This window comes from Lasioglossum baleicum, chromosome 8, assembly GCF_051020765.1.
Source record: "Lasioglossum baleicum chromosome 8, iyLasBale1, whole genome shotgun sequence".
Lineage (NCBI taxonomy): Eukaryota > Metazoa > Arthropoda > Insecta > Hymenoptera > Halictidae > Lasioglossum > Lasioglossum baleicum.
This window is the reverse complement of record NC_134936.1, coordinates 131868-146211: the sequence shown is the minus strand read 5'-3', so window position 1 is coordinate 146211 and position 14344 is coordinate 131868. Positions and strand designations below refer to the sequence as shown.

The window sequence follows — 14344 nt, the reverse complement described above, 5'->3', positions numbered from 1 at the left end:
ATTTCGATACATTCGTCCCACTGTGCGCCGCTGGAACAGAAGCAATACGCCGCTGCAGACGAAAGCAATACGCTGCTGGAACTTCGAAATTTTTCTCGTCCACATATTACGCGCGCACGGGAAAGTACACGCTACGCTTCGTATTATTTGTGAGAGAACATAATATGCTTTCTTTTTTTCCTAAATTAACAATCAACTATTATTATTCAGACTTTTGCTCATTTTCGTGTGCATTTCAGTTCTCTTTCCATTTTTAGTACACGGAAGAGTAGATAGAATTTCAATTTTCTTTTTTTTTTTCATTTCGACGCTAAGAATCATACTTGATCGAACGAGAGAGAGAGAAAAACATGCAATCTAAAATCGTTTCAATTTCACTTGAGAAACGCAACTATACAGAGTGTCCCAAACTAAGTGTAAGTCCCGGAAATGGGAGGTTCCTGAGACCATTCTAAGAGACATTTTCCTTTGCACCAATGTCAACTGCGGCTTTGTTTAGGAGTTATTAACGAAAATCACGGACCAATCAGAGCGCGCCCTGGCCCGGCGCGCCAAGCCGCGCCGGCAAGCGAGTGTCGCGGTACGCCGTGACATCGCATCGTGACGGCGCGGCGGCCCAGGGCGCGCTCTGATTGGTCCGTGTTTTTCGTTAATAACTCCTAAACAAAGCCGCAGTTGACATTGGTGCAAAGGAAAATGTCTCTTAGAATGGTCTCAGGAACCTCCCATTTCCGGGACTTACACTTAGTTTGGGACACCCTGTATAAAGATTGCACTCAACACCTTTTACGATAAGTAAAAAAATAAAAATAAAGATAAAACTAAAAATAAAAATAAAAATAGAAATAATAATAAAACTAAAAACAATAATAATTAATATTATTATAGAACGTTCAACAATCATTGTTGAACGCGCACACGCGGAACCGACTTGTCGAATCGATTGTTCGGTTCCAACTAAACGCATTCGTGTCAAGCTGTGAGACATCGAAACATCTCGATGAGCGAAACAGAAGACGGTGAAAGAGGGAGAGGTCAATCGAGAGCGAACGTAGAGAAGGACAGCATGTAAACACAGATCGCTCGGCCCATACGTGTAGATGTAAATAAACATCCTACATAGTTACACAAAATATTTTATTTTATATTTTATTTTATTTTTTTTTCTAATAATTATATGATTTGATATGATTTAATATTCCCTTATGCCGTGCATAGAAAGTAGTATAATATATAGTTTCTAATTATTGTTATAACTTTTTCTTAAATGTTAAGATTAAATTGAATGTTATTTAAATATTGATTACGAAAATCGATTTTAAATGGTCCCTGCCTTTCTAGAACATAAAAAAAGTATAGTTAACATTACAGTTAACTATACCACTTACTACTACTAATTTGTAATAAGTTTTTAAGAGAAACAAGTTCAAATGGCCAAACTGCTGATAAACCATGCGGCTAACAGAAGGGTGAGGGGGAAAACAATCCCACAGTGGCTATAAGTTTTGCCAACAACACGCGGTGAACCAGGCGCGGTCACTCACCCAAGTGCTGATCACGCTTGACGCCGCGCCATTTGACCGGTGATCGCACGAGGACCTTTCTTTTTTTTTTTTTTAAACATGTTTATTGGTTAAATTAGTACAGTCTTATGATTAGTATCAATAAACATTACAAAACTACTATACATTATTGCGAGTGGTGCCTAAAGTCTGTCCCAGTTAAGAAGGGACCTGGATAACGACCGGTTTGCGTCGTTCGCTGCGCAGGTTCGCCCTGATTGGTAGAACTCCCAATGCACAACGAGCATGAGCCAATGAGGGGAGTTGGGAGGCCCGCAGCAAGGCGCTGCGATCAGTCGAGCTGCGCGAAACAAGTCCCTTCTTAACTGGGACAGACTTTAGTTGCTCGCTCGCTTGCGAGTCTCCTAGGTCTACTTTCGAGGACCTTTCTTTCTTTTGAGGCAATGGCACCTCGCCGCTATGACTTGTCATAGCTTGATAATATGTATAAGGGGCTTGTATTTAGCGCGCTAGAAGCGACACACAGTGTTCCAAAACGCCGAAGAACTGGCCATAGGATCATTTTTCGAAGTCAAGAATTTTGATGATGTGAAAATTAGCTTCAACAGAGTTCGAAGAATTTACCATACGCTGTTCTTCGTTGTGTTCTAAACTTTCATCGTCGATTAAACCACTAAATACAGTTGAAATTATATCGTGTTTGGCGTAATTTTAATCAAAGAAATGCCAGAAATAAGTTAGTGAAAGTCCCATAAAAAAATACTGAAAATTAACAACTTTCAACATAAATGTTGTCACTCTATAACTTCCATGTGAAATCTGCATTTCTTCTATTTTTTTGAGATTTTTGATTTTTTACGAGCAGGATTTTCACTTTAAAAATCTGAAACCAATTGCAAATATGTAATTGGAATTGTTGAAAAAATACTAAAATTAGCATTTTCAACTTTTTTATGTGGGCCTATATTTAAAATTTAAAAAATACGTTTTGTCGATCTGTGTCAATTATATGCACTGTGAAAGTTTCATCGAAATAGGTTGAGTCGGGAAAAACGACAGGTATTGAAAGATGTAACAATCCTTAGTGTTACAGATTTTTTCCAATTTGATAGAGATATGTTGGAATATCTGCTAAACTAAGTCGAGTGTTGAAGGATACTAAGAGTGTCCCGGAATATTTTAACGGTCCTCGGGTCATTGTCATTGACTTCGGTCAGAAGTGGAAGGCCTGCAACCTTCAAATACAAAGAGGCCCTGAGTAATAAATTAAAGGACTTCCCACATCTGTTTTTCCGAGTGGACCCAACAAGGGGTTTTTCTTTCCCCTAAAACTTTCTCTGTAACTTCACTTGAGTTTCGGCTCTCATCTGGCGACACTGAAAATTCAGTTGTTCTTCGACAGTCGACCAGTACACATCGTTGGTCGAGATGGATTACAACTATCCACAATGTAAGTTATTTTCTGTATATATTTTCTAGAGAAGAAATATAAGTGTGTAGGGTAAACTGTAATATTGCTGGCACTGTAGTAGTTATTGGCACTTTTGATTCAAAACGGCAAATATTAAAAATTCCCTGGTATAGAAAATCATTTTATATTGCTTCTTATTTATGTTTCAAAGCAACGTTGTAAGTTTTCATAAGAGAGTATATATTTTGTAATACAAGATTTATGGCTCGTAAAACTGTTTGATTTTGCTGAAAAATCTCTATTGGCTTATAATAATAGCAAGTTTAGCTCGCTTCAAAAAAAGATAAAAAGATTTTTACTACGATTTTGTATTAGGTTGCCAATCATTCTACAGTTTACCCTATATACTATTTATATACTAATAATCCAACATCAAATTTGTTTCCTAATTACTGTTGGGTGGTTCTCATAGAGTTTTTTGCGCTGATTCCGAATCTGTCCTTGATTTTTCTTCTACACGCATAATTGTTGAGATTGTTGAGAAACATGACTTAAAAAAGATATCATATTTTTTAAGTTTAAACAAATATTGTGGTGTTATTATAAAAGATATTAAATTGTTCTTTACAGCAAAAGATTTTGTAGACCCAATTAATACATTATGATTGTTTAAACATGTGTACAAAATATGATTATTTATAAAGTCACGTTTCTCAAAAACTGTGCGTATAGGAAAAAAAATTGAAAACAGCTTCGGAATCAGCGAAAAAACTCTATAAGAACCACCCAACAGTAATTAGGAAACATTAAAAAAGTTGAAATTTGTCGGACAGTGTAATCATTGAATTTTATTTGTTTCATTTGCAGTGCCAATTGTATTGTTGGAGAGGCGCGTGGCATTTTTGCCACCACCGCAGCCGTATCCGCCACCGCCACCGCCACCGCCACCGCCACCGCCACCGCCACCGCCACCGCCACCGCCACCGCCGTCTCCGCCAACACCACCGCCGTCGCCTCCGCCGCCGGTAGCTGATTGGCCACCACTGCTGCCGCCACAAAATATGGTCAGTTAAAAAAAATTTGCAATACAATGTTGCTTGCATTCATTGTATTTATGTTTGAACTGTGCCGGTGCTTCGGCCACGCGATCCGTATTTGCATGCTATCCTTCTCTACGTTCGGCTTTTCTTTGAACTCCCGGCGTGGTCGACGCAGTCATAAAAAAATAATGTCGGCGATCACTACCTGTGTAGAACACAGTAGTTTCCCCAAAAAACGTACATTTCAAGTTCGTGCCTGCATTTAAAATTTTAACCTCTTACGACATTTCCAGCAAGAACGGCGACGGGAGCTCCGCCGCAACCGCCGCCTTGAGGCCCGCAACCGCCTCCTTGAGGCACAAAACGAGGTGCGGCGGCTGCAGCAGTTGCTGCACCAGCAACAGCAGCAGCAGCCGCAGCAACAACAGCTGCAACAACAGCAGCCGCAACAACAACAGCAGCAGCTACAGCAGCCGCAATAACAACAGCAGCAGCAGGGGGTGGACCGGCGTGGCCGCGGCCGTGGCCGTGGTACCGGACGAGGCCGTGGTACCGAACGAGGCCGTGGTACCGAACGAGGCCGTGGTACCGCACGAGGCGGCCGCGGAGGCGTAGGCGGCCACGGGAAAAAAATTTATAATATAAATTATTATAATTGTCACCACTGAACTTGGTCATTAAAGTTTTATAAAAAAATTATTGTTACAATTATAATTACGCTCCTCGCGCATCCCCATCCTTTCAATTGTACCCTCCCTTCACTCTTCAACCCTCCTAATCTACTCCTCCCCTCCTCCCTCATCATCGAACACTTCCCACATTCTTACTTGCCATCCACATTCTTCATCGACCCTCATGCACTCTTCCCATATACAGCATCTCCCTGTCCGTCGCAGCCCTGCAGGAGAAACGAGGATCTCTCTATCCTTGTCCTACTTCATTCGTCGTAGGTCAGTTACGCTCGGAGAAAAAGCCCAGGCATGATCACTTAATACGAATTGTTCAGTATTATAACGATGAACTCTTTCAGATTTCCTGAAGCGAAGAAGCAATATTTTTGGATGCTCCTTGCGTTGAAATGTTCTCCGTGTTATTTCGGATCCACGTACAAAGCCCTATTTTTGGAAACTGTACTGAAAAAATTTTCTATAAAAACGTACGCTATTATTGTTTATGAAGTTTCAAAAGACAAATTGCAAAAAAGGGCTCTGTACGCTACCCTGCATAAATACAGAGAATAGTTCAATATCAGAATTATCGAAAAATATTGTTTTTTCGCTTCACGAAGTTCTAAGTTCATCATTATAAAACTGAACGATTTGTATGCTACCGCGCTCTCCGTCATAGCGGTATTGCTATTCTTGTAAAAAAATTGTTTCTGAAATTTTAGATATAGGTGTTTGTAGATGTTTAAATACTGTTCAACTTTTGTTGGGAAGATTTTATCGTCAGATTATCGGAAACCCTTGGAAAATCGTGACACTGCAGTTCTTTCACCGAAAAGCTGGTGAAAATTATTTTTACATGTAAATTATGTTGAAATAATGTAATTTGTTAATTTGATATAAATGTGTAGATCGCGAAACTTTTTATTAAGTAAATATTAATATAAATATTTATTTTTAGCATTAATATTTATATGTATATTTGAAACAGTATTTATTTCTATGTTGCGTATATTTGTGCATTTAATTAATATTTAAAAGTAATCAATAATTCAGCAATTTTTCTTACGATTTTAGAACTTCATCAAGGATTTTGTTATACTTCCGTGTGAGTCCGCGTGTTCTATTTGATGTCATTTTATTCAGTATATATTGGCGAACAAAGTGCAAAAAGAATTGAATCTAACTTGATCTGACTCGAAGTTTTATAGCTAATTTAGTTAGAAGGTGATTGAGAATTGTAGCGCTCCATGCACGCCTGTACGTTCGCGTTCGACGGGCCTCCTCTTGAATTCTCGGAACCTCGTCGAAAGAACTGTTTAGATTATAGCCATTTGAAATGTTATTGCTATGCTGCAGATAAGCCTTCGACTAATTGTAAGTCCTCTGGTCCTCGTTCGCTGGCTTTTGACTGCATTCATTGTAACAGTGCGATCGAAGACTACAGAGCGAAATATTCAAAGGCGATTTTATATGCGTATAACGTTTAGTTAAATTTTTTAGTGGAAATTATATTGTGTGTAGTGTATTTTTTTTTAGTTTAAGTATTGTTTTGTGTAGTTTATGTTTAGTGCGTGTTAATTATGCTGTGTTAAGTTTATTATTCGTAAGACTAATTAAATTGGTTGGACTCATCTGGAATCAAACTAATCACCCGACAAAGATTATTCGACATAATGCAGGAGCACAAAGAGAAAAATATTAGTCAGAAATGGAAATGTCTGGAACAATTTTTCAATCAACAAAATTACACAGAAGAAAAGCGTCAAGCATTCAAGCATATTCAATCATCGTGATAGGGAAATATTACTTGAAGAACATTTTTGCAAAACGTTTTTAACAAAAATTAATTGTGAGTATCGTAATTATATATACATACAAAATATTGTTAACCTGTCATATCAACATATTTCATAAATCAGATTTTATATGTGTATTGCCGCTTTAGCAGTGATTTTTATAAAAATTACCTACAGCATCAAAAAGTAGAGAAGATTTACGCTTTATAATCGTGGATGTTTCATCACTTTTGGATTATTCTCGGCAAAGTTATGCGAATTTGAAGATTGAGCCAATTTTAAATTAGCTCTGTCCGGCTTTTCCGGCTGTGCGACGCACAGCAGAGTTGGGCAAAATGTAATTTCAATTACAGTTACAATTACTTGCCAATTACTGTAATTTGGAATTGCAGAAATACAATTACAATTACATGTAATTGTAATTGGAATTGCAATTACTTGACGAATCACTGTAATTGTAATTGTGGTCCGCAATTACAATTACTGGTTGAGCGAAAGTAATTGCAATTCCAATTCCAATTACATGTAATTGTAACTGTAATTGTTAGTAGCAGTTACAAGACTTACAAGTAATTGTAGCTGGTAGCTGCAATTCCTTTCCAAACTCCAAACAGACGACGCTCGCGCGTCGCGTGTGAATGTTCACGTTCACACGCGACGCGCGAGCGTCGTCTGTTTGGAGTTTGGAAAGGAATTGCAGCTACCAGCCACAATTACTTGTAACTGCTACTAACAATTACAGTTACAATTACATGTCATTGGAATTGGAATTGCAGAAATACAATTACAATTACATGTAATTGTAATTGGAATTGCAATTACTTTCGCTGAACCAGTAATTGTAATTGTGGTCCGCAATTACAATTACTGGTTGAGCGAAAGTAATTGCAATTCCAATTACAGTTACATGTAATTGTAATTCAAGATGTAATTAATTACTCATGTAATTAATTCCTGCCCAACTCTGACGCACAGTGGGGTATTTGGCCCGAAAAAGTGGAAAAAATTCTATTTCTAAATTTTTGCGTATGGCATAAAATTTTTGTTGTTTGTTGTAGTTAAACGTCTGAAGAATAAGGCTGCAATATTATTTTTTCTATTTACTGATGAAACTACATCAGCAGATTCAACCGAAGAAAAAACATTATCTGAGGAATGGTAATAATTTAAAATTTTCTTATAATGTATATTTATTTACTAAAAAGTTTCGAGATTCACATATTTTGCATAAAATAATAATTTACATCATTTCAATATAATTTATGTGCAAAAATAATTCTTTTCAGCTTTTCGGTGCAAATATTCTACTATCGCCACGGTTTTTCATGGGTTCTCGATAATCTGAGGAAAAAATGTTTCGAACAAAAGAGGAACAGTATTCAGTCGTCTACAAATTTCAATATGTAAAAGTTTAAAAAAAATTTTTTTTTCAAAAAATTGAGGTAAGTTTGATTTTTTAAATACTAAAATGTATTTTGGATTTCATAATGTTGTAGCTTATATAATATTATAACCTTGAGCCTATAAATAACGCTACAATAGTTTTTTCCACTTTTTCAGGCCAAATACCCCACTGTGCAACGTGTGCCAACCAGCTCAAGACATATTGCGAAAAAGCAATATTTTTGGATAATTTTGATATTGAAATATTCTCTATCTTTCTGCAGGGTAACGTACAGAGCCCTTTTTTGCAATTTGTCTATTGAAACTTTATAAACAATAATAGCATACGTTTTTATGGAAGAAATTTTTTCAATATTTTATGAAATTGTATTATAATTATAATTCTGAATGTATTTTTTATTATAGGAAGACAGAAGATCAAATAAACTTGTGTAATGAAAAAAAAAAAAAATCGCTGCACGGGGACCCGAAGGCCAGCTCCAGATGGCGATTCATACGCTCGACGGCTCGACAGCCGAATTTCAGTCTCGTTGCCGTAAAGTAAAGCAACTCAACATGGCAACATGGTAAGTGCTAAAAATAGATTGTGGCTGGCACAAGCTGGCACAAGCGCACAAGCATCGCACACTCTCGAGAGATCCCCCCACATGCCCGCCCGCGCGTCTCGCTCCCCGTGGCTGCCTTACCAGTGCTCGCAGCACTACGGCCGCTACGGGGAGCGAGACGCGCGGGCGGGACGTCGGAAAGCGCGTAACGAACCAGCCGTCTTGGAATACGAATTGTTCAGTATTATAACGATGAACTCTTTCACATTTCCTGAAGCGAAGAAGCAATATTTTTGGATGCTCTTTGCGTTGAAATGATCTCGGTGTTATTCCGGATCAACGTACAGATCCTTTTTTTGCAGTTTCTTGAAATTTTATAAACAATGATAGCGTACGTTTTTGTAGAAGAAAATTTTTTCAGAACATTTTTTCCAAAAAAGGGCTCTCAACGTTGATCCGGAATAACACGGAGAACATGTCAACGCAAAGATCATCCAAAAATATTGCTTCTTCGCTTCAGGAAATGGAAGAGTTCATCGAAAAATCAAGCTGTTTTGTTATATCTCTGTCTTCGTCTCTCCTGCGAGCGACATATCTCCCTCTCCGTCGCAGCCCTGCAGGACCACGGTTTATACCATGGGTATCTACCGTCGGTGCAAGAATAGCAGGAGATACGACGAAAGCGCTGCGGCGGAAAGTCGGGAAGCGCGACAGCGAAGCAGCCATGATGGCATACGAATTGTTCAGATGAACTCTTTCAGATTTCCTGAAGCGAAGAAGCAATATTTTTGGATGCTGTTTGCGTTGAAATGATCTCCGCGTTATTCCGGATCAACGTTCAGAGCCCTTTTTTGCAATTTGTTTCTTGAAATTTTATAAACAATAATAGCGTACGTTTTTATAGAAGAAAATTTTTTCAGAACATTTTTTCCAAAAAAGGGCTCTCAACGTTGATCCGGAATAACACGGAGAACATGTCAACGCAAAGAGCATCCAAAAATATTGCTTCTTCGCTTCAGGAAATGGGAAATAGTTCATCGAAAAATCAAGCTGCTTGGTTATATCTCTGTCTTTGTCTCTCCTGCGAGCGACTGTTTCCTCTCTGTCTGACTCTGCAGGAGAGACAAGGCATTGTTTATCCTTTTCCCGGAATTTCTTCATTCTGCCGCATCTGTCGCTGAAGTCAGAAAAATTGTCCCTAGTGGGTCTCGCGCACCCTTAATTTTGCATAAATATCCGCAGTCTAGTGATTAGTTTAAATATCACTATCAAAAACACAGCTAATAGCAACCGTTAGCTTTGAATTGACAAGTCTTTGGAGATATTCTGTCTACCGCGGCTCGAACGACACTGATTTTCCGCAAGATTTTTCTAAAGAATTTAGGAAGGGCATTTAGAGTGTCGAAATTCGAAATGCACGCTGTAGCACGTTTACGAAAACGACGGGACGGTTAGACGAAAAACAAAACGCGAGAAGGACCGCTGTAAGATTTACGGCAAACACATGTTTAGTTTTTCCTGCAGATTGGTACGCAGAGTCGATGGGTAACCGCGCGTTCGAAAACGTCATCCGTCCTTTTACCCAGCAAGGGGTAAAAATGTCAGGTCAGCGTATCATCCCTATTGTCCTATACCTTCCTTAAGGAACTTTCTAAAAGAAGGACAGACGACGTTTTCGAAAGGTTACCCATCGACTCTGCGTACCAATCTGTAGGAAAAACTGAACATGTGATTGCCATAAATCTTTAAGCGGTCCTTCTCGTATCCTATTATTTGTCTAACCGTCCCTTCGTTTTCGTAAACGTGCTACAGCGTGCATTTCGAATTTCGACACTCTAAATGCCCTTCCTAAATTCTTCAGAAACATCTTGCGGAAAATCAGTGTCGTTCGAGCCGCGGTAGAGAGAACATCTCCAAAGACTTGTCAATTCAAAGCTAACGGTTGCTATTAGCTGTGTTTTTGATATTGATATTTCCGCTCCGCTCCGTGCAGGATTCGCGAAGCGTAGGCGACTGGGCGGTCTTTTCCTACTTCCCCCTGGCTCAGGACTGCTCCGATGGCATGGCCAGAGGCATCGCACGTTACATTAAATGGTCTACTAAAGTCGGGATAATGAAGCACCGGTTCGCAGCACAAAGCTGAGCGGAGCATGTTGAACGCCCTTTCCTGATCCGGTCCCCACGCGAATTTCGTATCTTTCGTTAGGAATTTGGTTAAGGGTTTGGAGATCTGCGCGAATTTGTCTATAAATCGCCGGTAATATCCCGCGAGTCCTAAGAATTCGCGTACATTTTTCGCGGATTTCGGCCGCGGGTAGTTTTGAACGGCGCTTACTTTCTTAGGGCACGGCTTGACTCCCTGCTCGCTAATTTGATGGCCGAGGTAAGCCACTTCTTTGAAAAGGAGGCCGCACTTCGACGGTTGAAGCTTCAAATTCGCATTCCTAAGGCGGTTGGCTAATTTATTGAACTTCGCGCGGTGTTCCTCCAGGGTACGGGCACATATTACGATATCGTCTAAGTAGACGAACAGCTCATTTCCCTGGAGTCCACTTAGGATATTGTCCATTAAACGTTGGAATGTGGCCGGGGCGTTTTTCAGACCGAACGGCATACGATTGTATTGATAATGGCCGAATGGGGTGGAAAACGCGGTTTTCGCAGCGTCCGCCGGGTCCATGGCGATTTGGTGGAAGCCGCTAGCCAAGTCAAATACGCTAAAATATTTAGCGCTACCCAGCTGGTCAAGAATTTCATTTATGCTGGGTAGCGGGTATGCATCGGCTATCGACTTTTCGTTCAACGCACGGTAGTCTATCACCATACGCCATTTCTTGGTACCGTCGGCGTCCGGTTTCTTGGGCACGATCCACAGGGGGGAGTTGTATGGTGAATTGGACGGAACTACTATGTCATTGGCTAGGAGATCGCGCATCTGTCTATCGATCTCCTCCTTGTGGATCGGCGGGTAACGATACTGTTTCGTATGCACGGGGACATCGTCTGTCGTCGGAATCTTGTGCGTTACAGCGTTTGTTTTACCTAAACGACTCCCTTGAAGGTGGAAAAGATCATGGTTCTCGTATAATAAGGCTTTGAAATGGGACATCTCGTCCGAGTTGAGGTGGTTCAGTGGAATTGTTTCGCAGAGTTCTTTCATACGCAGAGTGATATCCTGCGGGGAGAAATGAACTCATTTCGTTTCGATCTCTGGAATCGGCGCGAAGTGATCGTTTTTGATTGACTCGTACGGTCGAGTCGTACGAGATGTAGCGAGATAATTCGAAACAGTTTCGGATTTGAGATTTGAATTAGGAGTAGAATGATCCGAAACGGATTCGGATGTTGAGTATGAATTAGAATTAGAATAATCCGAAGCGGATTCGGAGTTTGAATTAGAATTAGAATTAGAATGATCCGAAGCGGATTCGGATTTTGGGTTTGAAATAGAAATAGAATAATCCGAAGCCGATTCGGATTTTGGGTTAGGCGCGAGGTGATCGATGTCGATCGACTCGCACGACCGGCTCGTACGAGATGTGAAATTGGTGAATTGATCCGAAACTGATCCGGAGTCAGAAATGGGGTCGGGTTTGGGAGGGGGATATAACGGAGGATCTTCGATCTCTTCTACCTCCAATGTGGGTAGGTGAAAGGATGCTGCCTCGGCCGATGTGTCAAAACACCGTAGGCATGCCCTTCCGTTCGATTTGGTGACGAGACAGTCACCTAGAAATACGCCCGGTTTAATTTCTACACGGCGGATGTAACCGGCGGTCGGTCCGGTTACGCTAACGGCGATGCAGGCGGCGGTGCGGCCTTCAATTGAGTATTCGCGCGTGTTCGAAAACGGTACGCTGAGGTGATCTTTGGAGATTTCTCTTTTTGTAAAAGAGATCTCTTCATTTTCATGGAAAAAGGGGGCACCGAGAATGCCGTCGATGTTGGAAGGGAGAACGTCGGGGAAAACCTGGAGGAGACGGGGATGGTGTCGTTGAGTTCCGCGTCAATCCGGCCTAGGGTACCGGTAACACCTTCGGTGATACCGTGGACTTGGACAATGTCGCCGGAGTCGATGAGGACACCGGGCTTCACGGTAGACGTTTTAATGATGTTCAGTTCGGACCCCGTGTCGACGAGGAACTCGCACGGCGTTAGGAATTGTGGCGCGGTAACGGTCACGCGGGGGATCGGTGAGTCTGCCGCAAGATTTATTGCGGAGACGAAACGGGAGGCATTTCGCGGTGTTCCACCGGTCGTGGAACGGCTCTCGGAGTTGGGGCCTCCCGTCCTGACGCTAGTTCGGGCGGGAGGCTGGTCCCGTTTCCCTGCCTCAAATTATTTTGTTATACTCCCTCTTACGACATTCGTGAATGTCGTGGCCCGGGTTTTTGAAGTACCTGCAAAATTTTGCCGACTCGGAGAGGAGTCGGGGGTGCGGGGCGTCGGACACCCTCGCTCGGACTTCCGAAATTCGGGTCACGCCAAGCAGATGGCTCGGTGTAGGAACGGAGTTCAGGTGTACGGTTTCGGGGTTCGCGATAACCGCGAAACTCGTAAGGGGGGGAATCATACCGGTCGCGATTCTCGGGGGCGCGGCGTCGAGGTTCGGGGGAATAATGATCGCGGCGATCGGGCGTACTAGGGCTCGCCTCCGTGAAATGTACGCGGCGATAATCGTCGCGAGGGGTTTCTCGATATCGCAGTTTGTCGAGTTCATACTGCTTGTAGGCGGAGATGGCCTCGTTGAAAACGACTCGTAACGGCTCGTTTCGAAATGGTCGGACCTCGGCGCGTAAGGTGGGGATGAGGCCGCGAATGAAACTGTCGATGGCGAGGGTATCGATTTCGTCGACATTGTTCCCGTCGCGGTGACAGTCAAGGATAGCGGTGCGTAAATCTTTTACGCGGCTAATGAAGTCGAGCACGTGCTCGGTGGGACCCTGCGAGATGCTCGCCAGTTCACCCCGGTACTGGTCGACGAAGCGATGGGGGCCCAGCACGTCTTTAAGACGGCTGCAGAGATCAGAGACTGTGGAACAGTCCTCGTCCTCCACGGCAGCGTAAGCGCGGCCGCGGAGCTTGTTACAAATGAGCTTTGTAAGCGTACGTTCCGCGTGCGCGGGGATGACTTCGCGTGCGCGTTTACACGCTCTGATGAATTGGAGGACAGACATGTTGCTGCCATCGAAGGTGGGAACGAATTCGACCGCTTGTTTGACCGTGAAGTTCAAGGGATCGGGGCGAGGAGTTTCGATGAGGGGGGTCGAATCGTAACGGGGGCGGAAACGTGTAGCATTCGAGTCGATGCTGTTCATCCGCATATCGTGAAGCTCGCGACGCATTGCCAATAGTTCGTTTTCCCGCGCGCGTTGCTCCGATTCGCGGAGGTTCGCCGCGGTTTCAAGGTTGGCGGCGCGCTCTTGAAGGATTGCTTCTTTCTTGGCGAGTTCCAATTGGAACGCGAACAGGTCCGAGGAAGAGAGGGGTGAGGGCCCGTTCGAATTAAATTTTGATTCAGCGAAATCCATCATGAAGAGATACATGTCGGGATACATGTATAAGCCGCCTAAGGGGCGAGAAAGAAGAAGAATTCAGATTAAAACTTCAACAACCAACGACCGGTTTTATTCGGCGATCGTCGTGTCCTACCGACTGCGCCAAAAATACTCTCCTGTTACGTCTCGGGTCGGAAATGGTCCGACAGAATGAAGCGGGCCGGGCGGGGACGCAACCGAGTAATTTATTAAGACGATCTTAGATCCACGTGGCGCGTAACGTCCACGTCTGATCAGGGACCCGATACCGGTGTCTGTTGTTGAAAAAGAGCGAAGACGGGAATAAATGCGAACCGAGACGGACGTCGTCCGTCGTGAACACCGCGTAGAACTAACACACGTCGCGGTAGTAGTGACAGTTCCCAGTGGTCGAAGTGTCACTATGTGGGTGTGTGCAAC

The 14344-nt window shown here is 42.4% G+C and overlaps 1 protein-coding gene and 1 long non-coding RNA gene across 2 annotated transcripts; both read left to right on the top strand.

Annotated features, from left to right (window-relative positions):
• Positions 1-2420: 2420 nt before the first annotated feature.
• LOC143211598 (uncharacterized) lies at positions 2421-4456 on the top strand. Its single transcript, XM_076429421.1, has 3 exons — positions 2421-2973; positions 3802-3998; positions 4268-4456. Exons 1-3 carry the CDS (start codon positions 2952-2954, stop codon positions 4454-4456), a joined length of 408 nt encoding a protein of 135 aa, XP_076285536.1. The 5' UTR covers positions 2421-2951.
• A 1261-nt stretch (positions 4457-5717) lies between these two features.
• Positions 5718-8354, top strand: LOC143211199 (uncharacterized). Its single transcript, XR_013009413.1, has 5 exons — positions 5718-6491; positions 7497-7596; positions 7725-7880; positions 7999-8106; positions 8248-8354. It is a non-coding gene; the product is annotated as an uncharacterized LOC143211199 (long non-coding RNA).
• Positions 8355-14344: the final 5990 nt, after the last annotated feature.